The 22,114-nt window shown below is 36.6% G+C and overlaps 1 protein-coding gene across 5 annotated transcripts in view; it reads left to right on the top strand.

Annotated features, from left to right (window-relative positions):
- LOC119146191 (transformation/transcription domain associated protein) overlaps positions 1-22,114 on the top strand; it is a 96,881-nt gene continuing 74,767 nt past the window's right edge. For 4 of the 5 annotated variants that reach the window (XM_037383501.1, XM_037383499.1, XM_037383500.1 and 1 more), the window contains exons 1-21: positions 1-161; positions 331-407; positions 727-877; positions 1,225-1,274; positions 5,246-5,356; positions 5,896-6,000; positions 6,659-6,742; positions 7,475-7,531; positions 8,195-8,320; positions 8,657-8,734; positions 8,967-9,055; positions 10,011-10,107; positions 10,472-10,610; positions 13,221-13,299; positions 14,311-14,545; positions 16,469-16,796; positions 16,918-17,015; positions 17,661-17,855; positions 18,365-18,556; positions 20,306-20,471; positions 21,736-21,992. In XM_037383501.1, coding sequence (XP_037239398.1) covers positions 778-877; positions 1,225-1,274; positions 5,246-5,356; positions 5,896-6,000; positions 6,659-6,742; positions 7,475-7,531; positions 8,195-8,320; positions 8,657-8,734; positions 8,967-9,055; positions 10,011-10,107; positions 10,472-10,610; positions 13,221-13,299; positions 14,311-14,545; positions 16,469-16,796; positions 16,918-17,015; positions 17,661-17,855; positions 18,365-18,556; positions 20,306-20,471; positions 21,736-21,992 — 2,586 coding nt within the window. In that variant the 5' untranslated portion in view covers positions 1-161; positions 331-407; positions 727-777. The remainder of the gene's footprint in view (positions 162-330; positions 408-726; positions 878-1,224; positions 1,275-5,245; positions 5,357-5,895; positions 6,001-6,658; positions 6,743-7,474; positions 7,532-8,194; positions 8,321-8,656; positions 8,735-8,966; positions 9,056-10,010; positions 10,108-10,471; positions 10,611-13,220; positions 13,300-14,310; positions 14,546-16,468; positions 16,797-16,917; positions 17,016-17,660; positions 17,856-18,364; positions 18,557-20,305; positions 20,472-21,735; positions 21,993-22,114) is intronic. The other variant, XM_037383498.1, reaches the window with a different exon arrangement.

Below are 22,114 nucleotides of genomic sequence, written 5' to 3'. Positions count from 1 at the left end.
GGAACCGGGAGGGCTGAGGGCCGCGGCGGGGGAGGTGTCGCTGCGGCCGTTCATGGGTGCCCGTGTTCACAGGGCGGGTGCCTCGGCGGGGATGGGGGCGGCGTGATGGCGCCCTGGCAGCGGGGAGCGACCCGGTGGCGACCGGCCCAGTGGCGGGGAAGGTAAGGGGGCGCGGGGCCCGGCCGCGGCCGTACCGGGCGGGGGTGTCTGCGTGGGCCCCCGGCTGTCGGTCGCGGCGGGCGCTGCCGGGCGGCTCGGCTGAAGTGAGCTGCCGGGAGAGCGCCGAGGTCAGGGGAGAGGGTCGGTTTTTCAAGCTGATTTTTATTTCAGTGACTCAGACCAGCAAGGCAGGGCAGCTGGCGGTGGCGGGGCAGCTGGTGGTACCTCAGGGAGCGAGTCTTGCTGAGATATGTCCCAGGGTGGCTGCGAGGTTGGGACCCGGCTGGGGGGAACTGCTGTGGGGTATCGGGAGCATCCGTGGAGCAACGAAACCGAACAACGTGTGAGGTGTGAGGAGCCCAGCGTCTGCTTGTGGCTGGCAGCGCGTTCCTGTGACACTGGCTGCGGGGTGCTACGTTTGTCACCCTAACTAAATGTGACAGTTGTGACTTTTGGAAAAGATGTGTCCTCTCCGATACGTCAGAGTGGATGTAGGTGGTGATGTGGTAGCTGCTGTTAACCAGATGTATAAACTAGTAAATATTTTTTCTTTTTTTTTTTTTGTAGGTGTATTAGTTTTGATTTTATGTACTGAAAGCTGATCCTTCGTCCTCCAAGATGGCATTCGTTTCGGCACAAGGACCTACGGTGGTGGACCAAACCACTTTGATGAAAAAATACCTTCAGTTTGTGGCTGCTCTTACAGATGTCAATACACGTGAGATACTTTTTTTCTATGAAAAGCTACAGTTCTTCAGTAGTTTTCACAAACTTTATGGTATTGTTCAGACAATTGATAAACGTGTGTTGAATTCAGTTTAAATTTTATTTGAATTTTGATTTTTGAAGAAGCAAAGTGATGAGTAATACTTGCATGAGCCAAAGTGAGCAAGCTGTGTGCGTGTGTGGTTGTATGATGGTTGGTTGTGAGAACTGTGTGCCTTATAATTGGGCAGTGATAGCTAAACTGATAAGATCTGATTGCTTCTTTGATCAATGGACCTGGTGTTTTCCTTTGTGATGTAGTTTTGAATTTAACTTTTTTGCTTTAATTTCCATTTTCAGCTGATGAAACCAAATTGAAAATGATGCAAGAAGTCAGTGAGAATTTTGAGGTAAATAAAACAACAAAACAAACCCAAACAACAAAACCCCACCAAACCCCCCAACCTTCTGAAATGGCAGTCTTGTGATTAATGTATGTTGGTTTGATTTCTGATATTATGTGGTAAAAATAGTATCTTGTGATTTATCAATGAGTTACAACAATATAAGTAATTTTAGCTTTATATTTAGTAACTAGCCAGGTTGTTGAAGAATTACAGCATCTGGACTTAGCTCTTTCACTCTCTAATCTTTATTCAGTAAGCATTTAAATGAAGGTGAAGTAATAGATTTTTCTTCTATTTTGTTGAATAATAAGTAGTTTTTATATTTAAAGCTTTCTTTTATTTAGTTCAGATATGTATTGTGCCCTTGTGAAGAAGAGGACCCTCTCATTCCTCTGAGTTCCATAGCTTAGGGAGGGAGGAGTTGTCAGATGCAGAATCTGACATCAGGAGTGGAGATGTCTGGTGACATCTTTTGTGTAGTGTTGGACCATCAAATTTAGATGAGCAGCAGAAAAAAAGCGAGACATGTATTAAACCAACCTTGTCTTAGCAGAATTTATACTTAGTTGAATATTTAATCTTTGTCTGTTCTGAAATGATAGAGAACTTAATATTTTGTAGAAAAAGTTCAGGGTCTCAGAATCACTGTAATTATCTCCGTATCTAGTTTTTTAGTCATACTGCAATTAAAAAGGAGTGCTACCACTATAACACATTCTGTCCTTACCTACTTTATTTGAAGTGATCTTGCTTAATCTGTGTTATGGAAATGTAAATACACGTTCTAGTCCTGTTTAATGTCTTTGGATATTTTTAAGTAAGCTTCACATAAAGTTACATCCAATGAATGCTGAATATTGAAAGCTGTGCCAATTTTAGTTCTTCCTGAGTTATCAGTGGAATTTCCTGTCCAGTGAATTTTTTTGTTTAGTTCAGGTTAACATAGTGGAATAAAAAAATTAGAGCTGGTATAACTGTATTATAAAACAAAACTAAATTAAAAGGCTTAATCTTTTCTTAGTGTGTATGAGGAAATAAGTAGATGTCTGTGACAGTTCTGCATATATATGCACATGGTGTGAGCAGAGCTTCATATTACCATAAGTGACTATCTAAAAATACCCCTCTGGAGTTTTGTATCTGTTTAAGCTGACCTGCCATCTCTGAAACAATTTGTTATCTGACTAAAATAATAGTTTTAACAGCTTAGACTGTTGATCTGTTTAGAATTTGAAGGCTTAGTTGACTGTCTTTGCTCTTGTCTTCAGTAGGGTAGAACTTAATATTTGTTTTGATAATGTTTTCTTGGAACTCACTTGTTTCTATAGTGTGATCCTCTGTAAAGACATCATGAATTGACTTATGCTGAAGTACAGTTCTACTTGTTGGAAAATACTTGAGGGAGCAAGAACCACTAAAAAAGTTTTAGTTTCCTTTTTTCCTCTATAGGTTGTGGGGCGGTATTGTTGTATGTTGTTATGCTAGATGGTTTCTTTACATTTTCTCGTTCCATAGTCTCCTTATTAACTCTTCTGTATTGCCTGCTTCAGCTTCCAATAGCTATGAAGTTCAGCAGGTTTTATGTTTCACTTCAAATGTTGGTTTTTTTATTTTCCTCCTCAAAAAATGGCTGTTTGAAAATGAGTGTTCAGGTTCTGTTGGCTGCATTAGTGATCTGGATGCCTCTCTGGTTAGGGGTAGAACTGAATGTGGATTGATCATTCTGGAGGACTTCTTGAAGGGAGGTTTAAAACTGAGGTGCTGCATAGTTTTAACCACTTGACAGTGCCAGTTTTTGGGCTAGTTGTTAGGATGCTGTTCTGGGCTAGCAGAGGATATTGCTCTCTAAACTAGTTTCTGGATGGAAGCGTGATAGTTTTGAATCATGTTTTTCAGAAATTACTTGTTTCAGAGGGAATTTTTTCCTTCTCCATTTCTTGACAAGAGATTCTGGATTCCAAATGGGGAGAGAGGAGTGTATTCATTGTCTTTTCAGCCTCTGTTTTGGAGGAGAAAAAACTTCCAGAATCAACCTCTGTTGCTGCTTCTGATGTTTTTGTGCCAGCAGCATAATTCTGAACTTGGGTAGTATAGTGGGGTTTTTTAGTTTCTTCTATGGTTCAGAACAGCAACTCATAGATATCAGTAGTGCAGCTAATTTTGTGCTCTTTGCTGTTTATCAAAGATATTGGGAAGAAGCTTTCAGAATTTAAGCTGGGCTTGTGAAGGTATACTTCTCTTTCAATGAATTTGTGAGCCACTTAGCCAGAATGTGGCAATACCTGTTTAATTTCTTGTTAGAAACTTTCCTTCCTTTCTTCCTCTAAAGTAGGACCAATGTCATGGCATAAAGCTGGGAAGGTTAGGAATCTTTCAAAGTTGCAAAGATTATAGGGGAGGTGGAAGAGAAGATATAGACAGGCTTTCTTTGGGAAACCCTTTAAGGTGAAGAGAAGATGCTGGTTAATTTGGTGTTGATAATATCCTGTCTTACATTGTCATGGTTTAACCCCACCTGTCAATTAGCCCCCCCCCAGCTGCTCACTTACTACCCCCCAGTGGGATGGGGGAGAGAATTGGAAGGGTAGTAGTAAGAAAACCCGTGGGCTGAGGTAGAGACAGTTTAATAGGTAAAGCAAAAACTACGCACACATGCAAAGGTGAACAAGGAATTCGTTCAGCACTTCCTATGGGCAGGCAGGTGTTCAGCCACCTCCAGGAAAGCAGGGCTCCATCACGTGTAGTAGTGACTTGGGAAGACTAACTCCAAACATTTCCTTCTTCTTCCCCCAACTTTATATGCTGAGCATGATGTCATATGGTATGGAATATCCCTTTGGTCAGCTGTTCTGGCTGTGTCCCAGTTTCTTTACCCCCAGCCTACTTGCTGGTAGGGTGGTGTAATAAGGAGAAAAGGCCTTGACTCTGTCGAAGCACTGTTCACCCTCTGTGATCAACACTGTTTCCAGCACAAATCCAAAACGGCCCCATACTAGCTACTATGAAAAAAATAAACTCTGTCCCAGCCAAAATCGGCACATGTATTTAAAATGTTTTTGTGCCCTTGCTATGATATCTGTCTGCTTTCTTAAAAGCCCTTGGAATAAAAGCCCCTTTATTTGGACAGTGCCTAGTATAATATGATTTATGGTTGTGTGCTATGAAAAGTTACTGCAAAGTAGAGAATAGCAGTGGAAATCTGTAAAAGGAGGAGGCTTTATAAAATTTTTATGTTGTTCAAGGAATAATGTGAAATGCCTGTATAGATTTTTCAGAATAATGCTGCATTCTCATTTGTACCTTAATTAACAGACCAGTATGCTTCTGTATCACAGATGCTTCAGAGAATTGCCTAATAGCATATACATAAACTACAGCTGAGATTCCAAATAAACCTCACAGTGGCCAAGTTAGGTTTTCTTTTAAGGCAGATAAAGCTTGCTTGTCTAATATTTCCAGTAGTGCAAGATAGTTTTCACAGTGGAAAGTAATGCTGTCAGTTTGGGTGATGTGTACATGTACACATATTGCAGAAAAACCTAAAATCTCAATTTAACAGTGGCTGAAAAGTCTTGGGAGTCCTAGAGCAATGAAATGAGAGCGTGCCTGTCAGTCTTTCTTGTTCAAGAATGTCTAAAGCGCTTTGGCTTTTTCTTTTTCCTCCTATTTAAACTGGCCATGTGTTATGCCCATTTTATTTTCCATGTGAGATGACAGTGTTAAAGTTAAAAAAAAATCTTATTACAGTCCATTGGAATTGGAGGAAAGACATTAATTTGTATTCACTTTTGTTTGTTTCATGAATAGTGCTCTGTAGTGTGTTAGCAGACACGTGTAATCACTGAATCTATTAAAAAGTCACTGAAAATGTTTGATAGTGGCTCTGAATGTAATTTAGTGTCATCTGTGTAATACCGATTATATCTGTCTCCCCATTTTTGGTATTTTTTTTGTTTTGTTTTGTTCTTAATTAGAATGTGACATCATCCCCTCAATACTCTACGTTCTTGGAACACATCATCCCTAGGTTTCTCACCTTTCTACAGGATGGAGAAGTACAGTTTCTGCAGGAGAAGCCAGCACAGGTAAACTGTGTGGAGCATCTCTTACCTTTTTGCAATGTGTATGGCGAACTACTTGATTATCCTAATGAACCGATTTATGTATGGACTTTGTGTTAAAAATAGATCTGTCATTTGGAGTGAAATTGAGTAAGTCCAGCCTCTAAAAAAAGTTACTTATAAACTTTGCAAATCTGGGCTTCTACGAAAAATGAGGAAAAACAGGTGAAACAGAATTGGCTTTCTCACTGGAATATAACAGAATGTTAGAAATTTATGAATTTACTATGGGATGAAAGGCAAATGTATGTCATTAAATACTTAAATTGGACTTTAAGAAACTCAGTTTTTCAACTGTAAACTTTTAAAATTTGCCTTATTTACATTTGTGGGTAGTAGGAAGAATTATTGTATATGTTTATGTCCACATAAAGTAAAATGGCTTTTTTTAAGCATGCGGAATTATTAAGCTGAAAAGATGTTGCAACCAATTGTTGGTTTCTGTGTGCTTTTGAAAAGTTCTATCATATCTTTATTTTCTTGTCTTTTTTTTTTTTTTACAGCAACTCCGAAAGCTAGTGCTTGAAATCATTCACAGGATACCAACAAACGAACATCTTCGTCTTCATACCAAAAATATCCTGTCTGTAATGTTTAGATTTCTAGAGGTATTTTTATTTTTATTTTTTCTCTTAAAACTGTTTCAGGTTTCCAGAAGTTTTTCCTCTTCTTTCTTGATCTCCAAAAATTGCTGGGGCTAGGATTTCAAATAGCTGTTCTTCTAGAGCAAGGGTGGAAGGGCATTCTATTTACGCTTCACCAGTGTGGTATCTTATTGCCTACAGGTTTTCTGCATGTTCTGTCCTTTGGAAACTTGGATTTTCTCATGCTAGATAAATTTCATTCATGAATGTTTTTCTGGGAGATATCTTATTCTAGAGAGTTTGTTTTGTTTCTTACTTGGAACTGAAAGAGTGGTCATTTGAAGCTCCGAAAAAATAACCTGCTGTACGTGGAGGTGTCTTGGTGTGTAAATAGCCCCACTTGGGTCTCACTGTCCGTGGGGCAATAGAAACAGGTCTGATGGTATAGAGTGGTTGCAACTTCTGGTTTTTGTTCCAGTAGGAATGAATTTAATTTTAACCATACTCTTTAATTTAATTAGATTAAGTTGTATCATAGGAAGGGTATCTTGCTTATGCAAATTCATATTACTGGGGCTCTTGTAGGTTGCTGAGTTGAGTATAATTTTATGGAGTTTTTAAGTACTTAGGGAGTAGTTGAAGAATGCAGCAGTAGGCTCACTAAAGATTCTCATTTTTTCAGACGGAGAATGAAGAAAATGTACTGATTTGCTTAAGAATAATTATTGAATTGCACAAACAGTTCCGACCAGCAATCACTCAAGAAGTAGGTCATAAATCTTGTTAGATGGTATAGAACTTACTGCCATGCTCTTTGGAATTGTTATTTTGTTCAGGTGGGTAGGTGGGTTGGTTTGAGTTTTCCTGCTGTTCTTTTGTGTTGGCTGATCTGTTGTGATAACCATATATTTAATTTTTTTTTTTACTGTAAAGTAAAAGAGGATTGGATAGTGCTTGCACCCCTGGGAAAAAACACAAATTGTTAAAGCCGAGTTGTCTTTGCTTTTAGTGTTCATGGGCAATATAATTAGACTAAGTAATAAAATTCCCACAGAAGGCAAGAGAATTGGTGCCTTTTTAACTTGTGAAGAGAAAATCCTGGAAAAAGAATATTAAATTCTTCCCCCCTCTACCCCTTGCTTCTGTCTTGTGACTCATGAAAGGAGTATTTGAAAGTGTGGATTTTTATTCTGTTGCTTTCTTTACTTGCTTTTCTCCTGGGAAGACTTTGTTGGTTAATAGTAATTTTTTCTAATACTTTATTGGAACTATGTTGAGATGATAAGTAAATTGGATTCTTTCCAAGTGTGAGTCAAATGAATATTGGCAGAACAGAAGGAAATAGGAGAACACTTTCAAATTTTTTTAAATGTAATGGAAAATATACTGTAGTGGTGACTTAAGATTTTATGTGATTATACTGTTAATATAGAGATTCTAAAATTGTGATTTTTTTTTTTTTTTTTTCTTTATGGTAAACTGACTTCTTCCTTCTTAGATCCATCATTTTTTGGACTTTGTGAAACAGATTTACAAGGAACTTCCAAAAGTAGTGGTAAGCGTTTTATTTCTTAAATTGCCCTTGCTATAGTCAGAAACTTGGTTTTTATGTCTTAATTTTATCTCTAAAATATATTAACATAATTACTTTTGTATTTAGTGATACAAAGTAAATATTTTAATACATTTTTTAAAGAAAAATAAATTAAAATGGATAAATTTAGATTTTGAATTAGAAAAACATGTTTCTAGCACAGTATTACTAGTATGAGAAAAGCGAGGTAAACTTAGGTAATTAAGCACTGGTCAGTTGACTGCAGCGGTGTCCATGTTGCCAAATGTTGGGGTTTTTTTTTTTGAGGGAAGGGTGAGGTGATGCACTTTGCAGCAGATAGAGCTCTTCAGCGTGCTTGGTGTCTGTGCAGAACAGCGCCTGCTCTTCCTCACTGGTACAGAATATCTGTTGGGAGCTTTTTCTTCAGCAAAAGAACCACCTTGGTGGGGATGCTTTTCCACTTCTTGCTGTAGCAGCAGTGAAAGATTGCAGGGTATGTGTGTAGTCCTGGTACATACTGCTGTGTAAATGTCCTGTGCAGAGAAGAAAAAAATGTCTGCGGTAAGCTGTGGGGAAAAAATATATGCAGGAATTCTAATGGGATAAACGGCCTTTTGACTGTTACTGGCATTATTATATTTTTCCTCTACTCTTTGCTTGTAGAATCGGTATTTTGAGAATCCTCAGGTGATTCCAGAGAACACAGTTCCTACTCCTGAAATGGTTGGCATGATTACCACAATTGTGGTGAAAGTAAATCCTGAGCGAGAAGATAGTGAAACAAGAACAGTGAGTATTCTAACTGCTCTTTAGCTATGAGCCTGTCTGTATCGCAATACCCCAGATCACAAGGGCAGGTAAAGATAATTAATAAGCTTTCTTTTTGCTTGTTTTTCCTATCAAGATTTATTTGTAGAAGCTGATTGAAACTCTCCATGTATTTTCTATGCAGCTATAATTACAGGATTTTTATTTAATGTAGTACCATATGGTTTTGTGCTTTTAAAATGTTATTATTGCTAAATATAGTGCTATTAAAATGAGCAGTTTCTTTAAAAAGGTATTTGGAATACTTCTTTGAATTAATAATTAAACTGTTTATAAGACACGTGTTCTTTCTTTCAGCATTCTATAATTCCCAGAGGATCTTTATCTCTAAAGGTCTTGGCTGAGCTACCTATTATTGTTGTTCTTATGTATCAGGTTAGTATACTCCAGTATTTTGCATATAAATACTTTCTATTACTGAACGGCTTGTGTAACTTCTGCGAGCTAACATATCAGTAAAAATGAACGCAATATATTTTTGGGATTAAAATATGGTCTAAAAATGAGCTGCTGAGATTTTGTCATTTTTTCTGTTAGCTGTCAAGTAAGTTGACTGCAAGGGACTTGTAAATTTCTCTAATTATACCTCTTTTTTTTTTTTTTTAAGCTCTACAAACTGAATATTCATAATGTAGTAGCTGAATTTGTGCCCTTGATTATGAACACTATTATAATACAGGTTTCTGCTCAAGCAAGGTAAGAGCGTTTTAACAGTGTTTTGATGATATTTGGGATAAACTTCTTAGATGTGCCATGCACTATTGCCCAAAATATTTTTGTCTTACATCTTTTGATCTTTGCTTTTAGTCTTACTGCTTTTAATCTCAAAAGTAGCAATGATTATTTGACTTAAAATTGTCAAAATTTTGTAAGCGAAGTAATTGGCAAATCTGAATATTCCCATTATATGGCATTGATAAAATCCATAGTTGTGCAGAAGATGCCAATTTTTTGATTATGCTTTTTTTTAAATGAATTTCTAAATAGTAGAGTTTTTATAGTTTCTGACAGAAATCCGTATTACCAGAAATAGTATGTGACTCTTGACAGTACGAGATCATATTAGCTGGGATACTTGCTGTTCGTTAATCTTTACTATACCACCAGTGGTGTATTTTTGCTCTTCCAACGCATAGCTTAGGTAGAGCCTTGTGGTGTTGCAGATGACAGGTGCTGCTTTTCTTGCTTCACAGAGAGGTTTCTAAGGAGCAGCAAGTGATGCTGAGCAGGGCAGCAAGAGTAAGATCTCTGTCTTTCCCTGTCTGCCTGAATAATCTGAATAAGTGGTTGAAGCTTGAGACAGACAGACAGACAAGGCTGTGGGAGGGTGTATTGCTTGGAGGAAAAAAATTGCCCTAGTTAGGGGAATGGAGCCAGATGTTTGATGCTAATGTATTGGCTTGGCTTTCTATAGAAAGTTGAAAATTGTATGGCTGCCTCAGGGCTGTGCATTTCTACTTAGAGCGTAAGGTTCTGGGAATTTGAATGGCAGAGAGCTTGTTGAAAATGGGCTCTCCCATGATGATTTTATTCCGTTATGAAGCAAGAGCCTCACTACAAGGTGATGTAATTTGAAACTTCTGTGAATTTTCTGAATGAAGGTATTAAAAAGGAGGAACAAAATTGTAAACACTGTTCAATTTTATTTCAGGCAACATAAACTTTACAACAAGGAATTGTATGCCGATTTTATCGCTGCTCAAATTAAAACATTGTCTTTTTTGGCTTACATCATAAGAATTTACCAGGTAGGTTGTGTTTTTTTAACTTTATTACTCTTAGTGCAACAGATAGATCTCTAGTTAACTTAATGGTAGGCAAGTGACCACCATGAGTGCATTGGGGATTGGAGGGAAGAGCAGTTGTGTAGCAGATCTGAAGATGGGGCTATACTTGGTTGTCCTTTCAGAAGGATTCTCATGTGAATGCAAACTCAAAATGTGCCATTCCACCCACCCTGGGCACCTATGGAATGGCTATTGTATTTTGATTTTAGAAGTACTTCTTAAAGAGAAATGAGTGAATTTTACGTGAATGTTATTTTGCAAATAAAAAGCAAACCTTTAAAATATAATGTCGTAATAATTGTATTCATGCTATTTTTTGTTATAGGAATTGGTGTCTAAGTACTCTCAGCAAATGGTAAAAGGAATGCTGCAGTTGCTCTCCAACTGTCCAGCTGAAACAGCACACCTTCGGAAGGAGCTTCTGATTGCTGCTAAGCACATCTTGACAACAGACTTGAGGAACCGTATGTAGTACTTATTTTTAAAAATGTATCTATAAACTGGAAAGATTTCAACTATTTCTGTGTATTTAAGAGACATACTGCTTATTACTTGTTTTGGACTATTACATACATTCGATTATTTTGGGGGGTGTGTGATATTTGTTTTGTCTTTTTTCTTTTTCTTTAAAAAAATTATCATCTGAATAAGATGTTCAGTCTGCCAGCAGTATGCAGAGTAGCTTTTCTAGTTTTCCAAGTATCTGTTGTTCCAAGTAATTGCCATTTGAGGATAAACATTTGTGTTGGTTTGTAATTGTTCCTACAATTATATGGATACTTTAAAATACTGATCTGTTAACCTGAGTGGAAGTAGTTTTGTCAAAACCTGATGCCGTATGTTTGATTCAGCTCATAGTATTTGTTTCTAGCAGAGGAAAAGCCATTTTTGGTGTGCTTGAATTAACCAAGTTCGGTGGCTATGTTCTGTTTTGGCAGAATTGCAAAACTGGAGATGATTGTACTCTGTAAAGTACTAACTTCTATCTTTTCATCTTTATTGGGTGGTACCCTTTCTTTTTCTCCTGCTAACAGCAATTATGGAGCAGTGTGATGCCTTACAGGTGGTGTTAGCTTACTAACAAAATAGCATGTTTCCTACTTCTGGGATTTAGTATTGTGGTCACATGGAAAGCTGTTTCTTTGGTTATTTTTTGGCTAGCTGTAGAACATCAGGCTTCAGTCATTCTGCTGGTGCAGTGCAACTTATTTGAAAACATGAATGTTAAGGAGAGTGTTTCATGTTTGTGGGTCTTGCCATTGGCATTATTGTTCTCAGTGAAAGAATCTATCAGACTGAGTCTTCTGTTTTGATTGAGAGTTGACAAATAATGCCATTGTACCTTACTGTGATGTGTTTTGTGGAACTTTGCTTCTGATTCCTAAAAGCGAGGGTGGAGGTGAAACTGTACTCGCTCTCTCCACTATTATCACTGCAAAGACTGCCCCTGTCTAAGAATATCAGCAAAATGTGGTGTGTACATAAATATTAGATGGAGGTTTTAAAACCTGGCTTAGAAGATAGAATTCAAATTGAATTTAGAAACTTACCTATTTTCATCCATATTAAGCCATTTCTTTTGAGAATTTTTACTGACGTGTCCATTTCAAAAAGCTAGAATGGTTTGTATGGCGTTTCTGAAATTCTAACGACTGAACGTTGTGACCATTTCTTAATTTCAGTGCAAAATATTCTTAAGTTACAAAGTTTAAGGAGAGTTCTATCAGTGGTCTGGTGTAAACTATTACTGCTTGCTTTGTTTTAATTTCTCTTGCTAGCTCACATTAGGAGTCACAGCACAGGAATATGAATGTTAAATGTGTTCAACACACAAACTCTCAATTTGCATTTCCTTTGCTTTTTTTCATTGTCAGGATTTGTGCCTTAATCTCTTTGCTAACACTAGCGCATCTAAGACTGTTTTTTCAGAGTGGTTTGATGATCAAAGGTAGTTCCTTTCCAACCATCTTTTTGACTCACCTTATTTCTCCACAGTATTATTTGCTGGCTATGGCTGAATTTATTCCCACATCATGACTGCTGTGGTGGTTGCGTTGTAAAATAATTGATTGTCTTTGCATCCAAAATCTTTGCTCCCATTCTTAATTTGCTTTTTCCACTGTAATTCTTTCAGATTTCTGCCCTCCTCAAAAATCAGTGCCAGTGCTCTCCTTTTCTCTTCCTCTGTATTTTTGCAGAATGTCACATTCTCTTAAAGCAAAGACAGCTACTATATTGTCCTTTTCATTTAAGTAGACCTCACTGATTCCTTGTCTATTTCAGATTTCATTCAGGAAATGATGAATTTTTATCTTTATTATTGTTTGGAAATCTGTGGAGAATGGAGGCTGCTGGATATTCCTCTTTGTCTTTATTTGTCTTTTTGCTTATTTTTTACTAATTTTTAGCTTGCGCTATTTGGAGGTGGGAGCAGTTAATCCGTCCTGTCATTTCCATCATCTGCCTTCGGGGGGAGAGCAACCTAATCAATTCTATGAACTTGTTGATTTCTGTATTTAAAAATCAGATGCCTCTTTGGTCTTGCTTTGCCACTTGATTTTGTTTTTGAAATCTTCCTTTTGTTCCTTGACACCAAGTTGCATGTTGCTGCAAGTTGCTCCTTATATTTTGGGATAGAGCTTGTATAAGATGCCAGGCAAAATTGAGTTGTGTTGTACAGTGTTGCCCAAACTTGTCCTTTTCAGTAGCTCATTTGTTACATTTTAAAATTTCTGCAGAGTTGAAAATAAGCATTTTTTTCTCTTTCCAGATGTAACTGTTTTTGTAACATCAGTGCTGTGGCTTTGCCTGTGTACTGTGTACTCAAGGGGCAAGTGTCAGTGGAGTTCATAGTCACAAGAGGTTAATTTAAAGTTTCCTTGTAACTGACACTGCCTTTTATAAGCTTCAGGAATGAATTTTATAATAAAACCACTTTTCTGACTTAGGTATAAATACCTAAGTTGCATGATTTAATGCTTAACTATCTTATTTTGATTATTTATTTTGCCAATCATTTTTTCATTGCCAATCATTGCTTTTTCTTTTTTCTCTTTATTTTTTTTAAATTACAGAATTTATTCCATGTATGGACAAACTATTTGATGAATCTATACTAATTGGCTCTGGATACACTGCCCGAGAGACACTGAGGTATGACAAAGTTTGGAGTGCCTGCCGCAGCTGGTTTCTTTCAAGGTTTACCAACATTTTAGGGTCCTAAATCTTTGCTTTAAATAACTAATTTTATTAGATCATAATATTCGAATGGTTTCTGCTGCTGTAAAGAGTGGTGGTTCTTTAACACTTTTGATGGCGTAGCATGGTAGTGTGAGTGTAGGGCAAAATGAGATAAATGGGTGAATGAAAATTATTTCATGTTTTGAATTACAGAGCACAGCCACAACAGTGGTCACAGTGAAATCAACTCAGTATCTTCCCAGTATTTCAAGAAATACATCTTGTGTCCAGTGTAAAATCTGAATGAAATTTTAAACTGTTTTATCAATCAGTACCTTAAAACTTACTCATTTGAATTGAAAAAAAAATAAATGAGGAGTATACTTACTTGCTGTGTCTCCAAATGTACTAGTTTTTAGGTGCTTTTGCAGACCAAATTAAAATATATGAACTGGCAGAATTGTTTCCTCATGCTGAAGTATCAAGTGTACCTTATTGACAACATGTATTAGATTGAGTAGTATCTGCTAGATGCTTAAACCTGGTATTTGAAAAGAAATTATATTAAAAATTTATCAGGTTTTGTAACTACTTCTGAAATGAAGAATCATCAGCAGTTAATTGTGAAACAGCTTACCAACACTGCTTAAAATGTGGCTTACAACACACTAATTTGCTTTTAATTGTATGTAAATGAAAATATGTGCTGGGGATGTTCAGCAGTGGGGGAAGAAAGATCAGAGAGGTAATATCAGTGTTGTGGGATAAATCAATGAATGCATCTTTGGTTAGATTGTACAGGTTATAATTCTCTTGTGTAATTGTAAAAGCCGTGTGAGATCTGGATTTGCATATAAAAAAAGTAGAAAATCTGGGTTTAGAATCTTGGAAATAGCTCTGGGCAGTAATTATTGGTTAAGTCCAATTAACAACAATTTTAATTGTCCTCAATGTGTTTTCTTCATTTCTTGTTTTTACTGATAGACCACTTGCATATAGTACGCTGGCAGACCTGGTACATCATGTCCGTCAGCATTTACCACTCAACGATCTCTCCCTTGCTGTCCAGTTATTTGCCAAGAACATTGATGATGAGTCCTTGCCTAGCAGTATCCAGACAATGTCGTGCAAGCTTCTGCTAAATTTGGTAGACTGTATCCGTTCCAAAAGTGAACAGGAAAATGGAAATGGTAGAGATATCCTCATGAGAATGCTGGAGGTATTGATTTAAAACATTCAATAAGAAGTTGAATATCCTATTTTATAGTATGTTGCCAATCTCATTTTACTTTCTCCTTTCTTCAGAAATGAGAGTATATAGAAACAGTCTGCATACTGTATTTCATTTTAGTACCTCAGAGAAGGGTTTTTAAAATGCTGTGCAACAGGGACCATCTCTCAAGTATAGGGGAGATGCTTTGCCAACTCAGCTTATTCATTCAATGACTTCTTTCAAAGAAGGAAACGATGTCTGTGATGCTGGGGGTAGCTTAACTGTTATTGTTGTTTAAATTTTTCTTTTAAAATTTAGTTGTAATCTTCCCTCCCCACCACTGCTTAAGGGTATGTAAGAAAGGTATTCTTTAATGCCTTCTGTGTGTGTGTTTTGTTTTGTTTTTTTTTAAACCCTGAAAGAGGATTATTTCACAGGTCCTTGGCATAGCCCAATACAATGTGTAAAACATGAAATATTTGTACTCTGAGGATCTACAGATCCTTTTTAAGGATCTTTCTTATATGGAGGCTTTTTTTTGTGTTTTTTTTTTCTTAAATCAGGGATGCACCTGAAAAGCTGGCCTCCCTGGTGTAGTGCAAGTGAAGCAATACCTGTTTGCTGTAGCCAGGTTGTTAATGGAAAAAGATTGTGTAGTGTTTCTTCTGCCATAACATGAAGATACACTCAATTGTAGAGTAAAACACTTCTAGGGTAAATACTGATTTAATAATCTCATTTTGGGATGCGAGAACATGGCTTGAAATCTAAATCAAACTGGTGTTAATGCTTTAAGATAACTGAGGAAGCTGTATGGCTGGTTGTTTTGGAAAGGGAGATGTAGGAATTCTGAATGTCGTGGATCCCCTGCATCATTGATGCTTCTCTGTCATTGACTGCCTGTTGTGGTTCTGAATGCACCAGGGAAGAGATTTAGTCATTTTAGTAATTTTCAGATTATTTGGTATTAACTGTGAACTTATTTTTTTCTTAAGGTAGCAGTAGTTTAGGGAATGGCTTTCATCCTAAATGCAAAATACAAGTGACAGTGCAAGTGAAAAATCTGGATAATATGCATTGTAATGGGACCTTTATTCCAGATTTCTCGTACTGGAGTAGCTTTCTCATAGGGTTGTCTTCCAAATAAACTTGTGCTTTTTCCCCCTACTTTTTGAAAAAAATCTGTAGTGTTGCACAGTTGTTTTTTATTTGATAAACAAGTGTTCGTTTTGTAATAATACGTGAATTCAGAGAAGATACATCTAGGGAAGAGGGGGGTGAACAGAACTGTGGTGGTAGTTGGGAAAAATCTGAGCAAGCTGAGTACATCTAGACTTTAAAAGCTGGGAAGTACAGAAAATTTTGAACTGAAACCTTGTACAACATGTCTCTTGTTTAGTATTGGCCAAGTGGCAGGAATGTTGGGAGACTGTTCTGCAAGATTGATTATTGCTTTCTAAATCTGATATATTGCATAAAACTAAAACTTAACCCTAAAATGAATACATCTTTGAATACATCTTACATGTTACAAATAGGTCTGAAAAATTTGAGGCATTTATGCTTAATAGTACACATTTTTAGACTGAAATATTAAGTCTTATTTTTAAAAATGTATTCAGATAGCTCTTCATTTTAAGTTAAGTGGAATTGTAGAGAGATCCAATTTTAGTTGATGGTTTTACTAGTTTTCAGCAAATATTTTTACTCTTGGAACTTGTTAAAGGTAAGCAAACTACTTTAAGCGTATCAACAATGTTTGCAGTGATCTGAATGACTTCAGAAATGGTCATAAATCTTACTGGTCTTGGTCTGCTGAATTGAAGTATTAGTATTACTAAATTCAGAAGGATTTTTGAAGAAGAAACTTACTTTTTGTTTTCTTCCCCCTCCCTGCTTTTTCATTTCCCTTCCCTCTTTGTGCCTTAGGTTTTTGTTCTGAAATTCCACACCATAGCACGGTACCAGCTTTCTGTAATTTTTAAAAAATGCAAGCCACAGTCTGAACTTGGGGCTGCTGAAGCCGCATTACCTGGAGTACCAACAGCAGCAAATGCAGCACCTGTTCCTGTTCCATCTCCTGCCCCAGCCACTCCAGTGGCCCCTGCACCAGTACCTGTATTTGAAAAACAAGGGGAGAAAGAAAAAGAAGATAAACAGACATTTCAGGTCACAGATTGTCGAAGCTTGGTAAAAACTTTGGTCTGTGGTGTCAAGACAATCACGTGGGGCATAACATCATGCAAAGCTCCTGGTGGTAAAACTGCATCTATTTAATTATTTTTATCTTTTGTAATTCTACAGTTAAAACTCCCTAGCATGAAAGCAAATAGTATTTTTAATGGTTAACTACTGTCTTATTCTTTATCTTTTTTCAGAAGCACAGTTCATTCCCAATAAGCAGTTACAACCTAAGGAGACTCAAATATATATAAAACTGGTAAAATATGCAATGCAAGCTTTAGATATTTATCAGGTATGTAACCTGGCTGCATAGCACTCTTATTTATACAGTTACTGTGTGTTAGATCTTTTAATAAGGATTTGTTTGTCAGCTAGAAGACAAATTTCACATGTAGTATATTTTCATTAAATCTTCAACTTCAGGACCACAGCTATTAGGAAATTTCATGAATTTCGAAGTACTTATTGCTTGCAAGGAATAAATTATTTTTTTAACGCTGTTATTGTCTGTGTTTATGCAGGCAGGTTAGACTGGAAAAAAATGGTCTTTCACATAGCGGATTAGATCTTTTCTTCAAAGTGATATTTTTTGCATCAGTTGAAGCATTCACGTGGCTGTGTTTATGTTCTGTAGTTAAAGTAGTGATGAAATGCCAATGTACATGATCTGGAATTACGTAACTTTAGGAATGCACTGTGATATCTCCTGCTGTAGTTGTTTTCCACCCTGACTTCATGGTTTTAAAATCTGTGCGGAAAACTCTTATTTTAATATTTTCATTGTCACTGTTGGCTCTTGGCCCAACTTCTAATTGTATGGGGCTTGCATGTGAAACCTGTAGTATATCAGGTTTTTCCAAAACCTTTTTTTAAGAGTAGTGGGGGAAAAGTTATTCAAATTCTGTAACCAATATATGTGTTTTCTCAATTGCTGTAGGTCCAAATAGCAGGAAATGGACAGACCTATGTTCGAGTAGCAAATTGTCAGACAGTCAGAATGAAAGAGGAGAAGGAAGTTCTCGAGCATTTTGCTGGTGTGTTCACAATGATGAACCCTTTAACTTTTAAAGAAATCTTTCAAACTACTGTTCCTTATATGGTGGAGAGAATCTCAAAAAACTATGCTCTCCAGGTATTATGTTTTTGTTTACTTTTTTCAGATGATAATAAAGAGCACTTAAAAAATAGCTTATGCCTTGGAAGTACACAAGGCTGGATTTATAAATGGTAATGTTGAAATCAGCATGCAAGATTTGAAGCAGTCTATAAAAATACTTTGTAAAGATGGGTTTTCAAAAACTCTCCAGATTAAATGATGCAATACAAACATGAGCACTTCAGTTTAGAAGATACGAATGGACTTTATTCTTGAAAAGTATTAACATTGTGGAGTTCTTTTTTTCTTCAGGTAGTGTTAGTGTTCTGCAGTTTTACAGAACATGAGTCCTATAATAAACATTAAACTTGAATACCTAAGTAATATGCATGTTTGTTTTCCATTGAGAATAACCTGAATCACTTGGGTAGCGGTGGAGGTGGGGAAAGAAATCTGTCTTAGTTTTTTGTTTTAAATTGGTAGTGCATTTATCCCTCTGTTCTTTTCATTACAGCAACAATAACTCTTGTGGTTTCCTTTTACAGATTGTTGCCAATTCCTTCTTGGCAAACCCTACTACCTCTGCCCTCTTTGCAACGATTTTGGTAGAGTATCTTCTGGATCGGCTGCCAGAAATGGGCTCTAATGTGGAACTCTCCAATCTGTATCTCAAGCTGTTCAAGTTAGTCTTTGGCTCAGTTTCACTATTTGCAGCTGAAAACGAACAAATGCTGAAGGTAAAGGTCATTTGTGTTAAAAATAAAAAAAAAAAATCTGTTTTGACTTAATACGTTCTTCAGATGTGTGAAGAAATTTTGTTTTACACTAACATTTTATAGTGTTTTCATGTTTGAACCACTGTTAGTGATATATCTCCATTTTTTCCAAATGCCCAGTACATTGCCTTATTTATGAGATGGTTTCTGTGAACGTTTGCTTCATATTTGAAACTATAAAGTGACATACTAATTCTGAGTATAAATGACTGATATGTGCTTGTGGCCTGATTAGGATTACCACAGACCTGTGTAACTTCATGGTCAGGATATGCTTATCTTCTTGCATGTTTTTTCCCCTTTGTTTCCATATTAATTTAAGACTTTTGCTTAGACTGGAATCACTTTTTTGTGTGTTCGTGAATCTTGTTCATTCATGTCATATTCGATGACATGTACCTCTCGAGTCAGTTACTTCTGTGCTTTTAAGAAGTCTAGGTTAAGGAATGCTATTCTTTTTCTATTGACAACATATTGCCTGTGTATTCCAAGGATCTATTTATGTTGATGAGGTCATCATTCAGTGAGGTTAGAAATACTGAGCTTGAAGCTAGTGTGTTTTTAATCATAAAAGTAACAGCTGCCTATATTCAGAAATAATTGAACGCTGCTCCTTCTCTCATAATTTCTCTCTATTTCTCTTCTTCCAACTTAAAATTTCTGATACAGGTAACTGTGTGATAATTGTTTCGGTGCTGAATGATTTTTAACAGTAAGTTTAGTTCAGTTTTCTGTGCAGAACAGAGTAGGGACTACTAGTTTCCAGATTCTTTGAAAGATAAAAGTAATATGAAGGAATATTCATAAGTAGTATGAACCAATATTCATATAATCTTGCTTAAATTCTTCTAGTTTGTCATCAGAATCAAGGTCATTAGGATTTTATAAGCTGCAAATTCAATGTAAAGAGTGCGATTTACTACCTTCACAGTCTGATGCTTCTGTTGTGGGTGGTTTTTTTGGGGTGGTGTTTTTTTTGTTTTGCTTCCACAGGATTGATGATACGGGCCTTGGGTAGACAATTTAACTGAATGATGAAGGCTATTTGCAGTATTTGCATAGCAGTATAGAAAGCTTTTGGATGTTAATAAAATCCAGCGTTGTGTCACTGTTTGTCCCTGATCCGTGGGAATCCTTGTCTTTATCAATTATTTTTAATGATTCTTGCAAACTGTTGATGTCCTCTGTTCTTGAAGGCCACCAGTTTCATAGCTGTTTTTTTACTTGTAAAAGTTTGCTTTCAAAGTAAAATTTTAGCATTCACGAAAATGAAGAATTAGTGATGAAATTAGATCAGTAGTAAATTAATATTGTGAAATGTCTTCTCTTGTCATTCTGACACTTCTTCTGATTTCTGCTACACGTCCCTAGGTTCTGTGGAGCAAATATTTTTCATTGTGTCAGATTTACAGTATGTTTCGTTGTTCTAATGAAGTTATTGCTGGAAGTAGCAAGCAGAATTGATCATTTGGCTAATATGAAAGCAGGGTTTAACTAATTAAACAGCGCTCTAGGTTCTTGATACTGTTCAAATACAGGTTTACTTTTCAACAATTCTTCAACAGCGGTATAAAATCAGCATATGTTGTAGTACTTGGAATAGCGGAAGGCTTTTTATCTGAAAAACTTGTTTCATGCTAAACTCGTACAGTGTAATGATGATAAAATCGATCATTTTTAATCTTAAAGCATATTTTATTTTTTTTTTAGCCACATTTGCACAAGATTGTGAACAGCTCTATGGAACTTGCACAGACTGCCAAAGAGCCTTACAACTATTTCCTGCTGCTCAGAGCACTGTTCAGATCTATCGGAGGAGGCAGTCACGATCTGTTATATCAAGAATTCTTGCCGCTGTTACCAAACTTACTGCAAGGTAGAGCAATACCTTCTTTCCCCTCCCCAGTTTCTGATCTTTTTGTGTAAATAGTAGTAATAAAGTTATGTTATGTAATTAAAAAACCCTCAAACTGAAGCCCTAACCCTGATAAGTAGGTTCTTATTTTGAGCTTAGCAGTTGATTATCTTCGATGTGGCTTGTTTTCATTTACTGTCAGCTGCTTCAGGCTCCATAGTTTTGGCTGCTTCACAATTTCTGCTGCTTGTTTTTCTGCTTTTCATTGTGGGGCTGTTGGTTGGGTTTTTTTGGTTGGTTGTGGGGTTTTTGTTTTTTTGTTTTTTTGATTTTGTTTTTTTTTTAATTTTTTGCTTTGTTAGCGTAAAGCATTGAGGGGTAAGAGTAATAGGAGAAGCAGTGTTGCCAGGCCATCACTAGTTTTGTGGGGAGGACCTTACAGATGAGCTCTGGTGGTTCTGTACTTGAGGGTGTGTCAGTGCACCTGCAAGTGCATAATAAACACAAGTAGTGCCAGTTTGCAAAAAGAAATGGAAAAAACAATCGGGTTGATTAATTGAGGATTTGTGCTTGTAAGGACTGTGTTCCAGGGGTACTGAAGGTGAGCAAGGAAATGTGGAGAACTACTTAAACCTGAGGACAAGCTGGTGGGAACAATGCCAGGAATGTGCAATTCTGTGGTTCCCATCTACAGCTGTAGGGGCAATTTTTATTGTAGTTAGCAAATATGTATATTACTTGTAAATCACTATGTAAAATATATGTCGCTGTAAAAGTGTTAGCTAGGCTTATGAAATATATAAAATCTGGATGGGGAGAAAAATAACTTGGGGAACGTGTTTAGTCTGTATGGGGCAGTGAATGTACTTGAACTCATTTAATGCTACTTTTCAGGATTTCAGATACTTCAAAAACAGTTTGTTCTGTGTGGTTTTTTTTCTGTTGATAACAAGGCTGAGGTTTGGGTCAAATAATCTTTTTCTGGTTTTCATCCCCTGTATTCAAATGCTACTTTATTGAATCTAATATTAAATTTTGGAATATTCATAGATGATTTTTTTTGTGTATGCATGTACCTGCAAAAGCATTTGCTGCATAACATCCTTAGATGTAAGTTATATTTATGGATGATACTGTATTTTGTAAATATGTTATTTAGAGTGCTATAAGCTTTACAGAATTTAAAGATGTCAGGTTATTTTGAATTTAGGAAATACAAATTTTTAACAATAAGCTATGGACTGTCTTTTTCCTTTGAGTGTATAACACTACCAATCATTTTCAGGACTTAATATGTTGCAAAGTGGCCTTCATAAACAACACATGAAAGACTTGTTTGTAGAGCTCTGCCTCACTGTGCCAGTTCGTTTGAGCTCATTACTGCCTTATCTGCCGATGTTGATGGATCCCTTGGTGTCAGCTCTGAATGGATCTCAGACCCTGGTTAGCCAAGGCTTAAGAACTCTGGAATTGTGTGTGGATAATTTGCAGCCAGACTTTCTGTATGATCACATTCAGCCAGTGCGAGCTGAGCTAATGCAGGTAAACGTGTGGTTTCCTATTAGACCACAAGAGGTCATTGATTTGCTAAATATTATTAGAAATGTGTGTGAACCTTTGGTTATAAAAACTTGAAAACTCTGTCATGAGAACCATACAGTTTG

This window comes from Falco rusticolus, chromosome 4 (assembly GCF_015220075.1).
Source record: "Falco rusticolus isolate bFalRus1 chromosome 4, bFalRus1.pri, whole genome shotgun sequence".
In the NCBI taxonomy this organism is placed as follows: Eukaryota; Metazoa; Chordata; class Aves; order Falconiformes; family Falconidae; genus Falco; species Falco rusticolus.
Note: the sequence above shows the minus strand (reverse complement) of the source record. Positions and strands in the feature narration are given on the sequence as shown.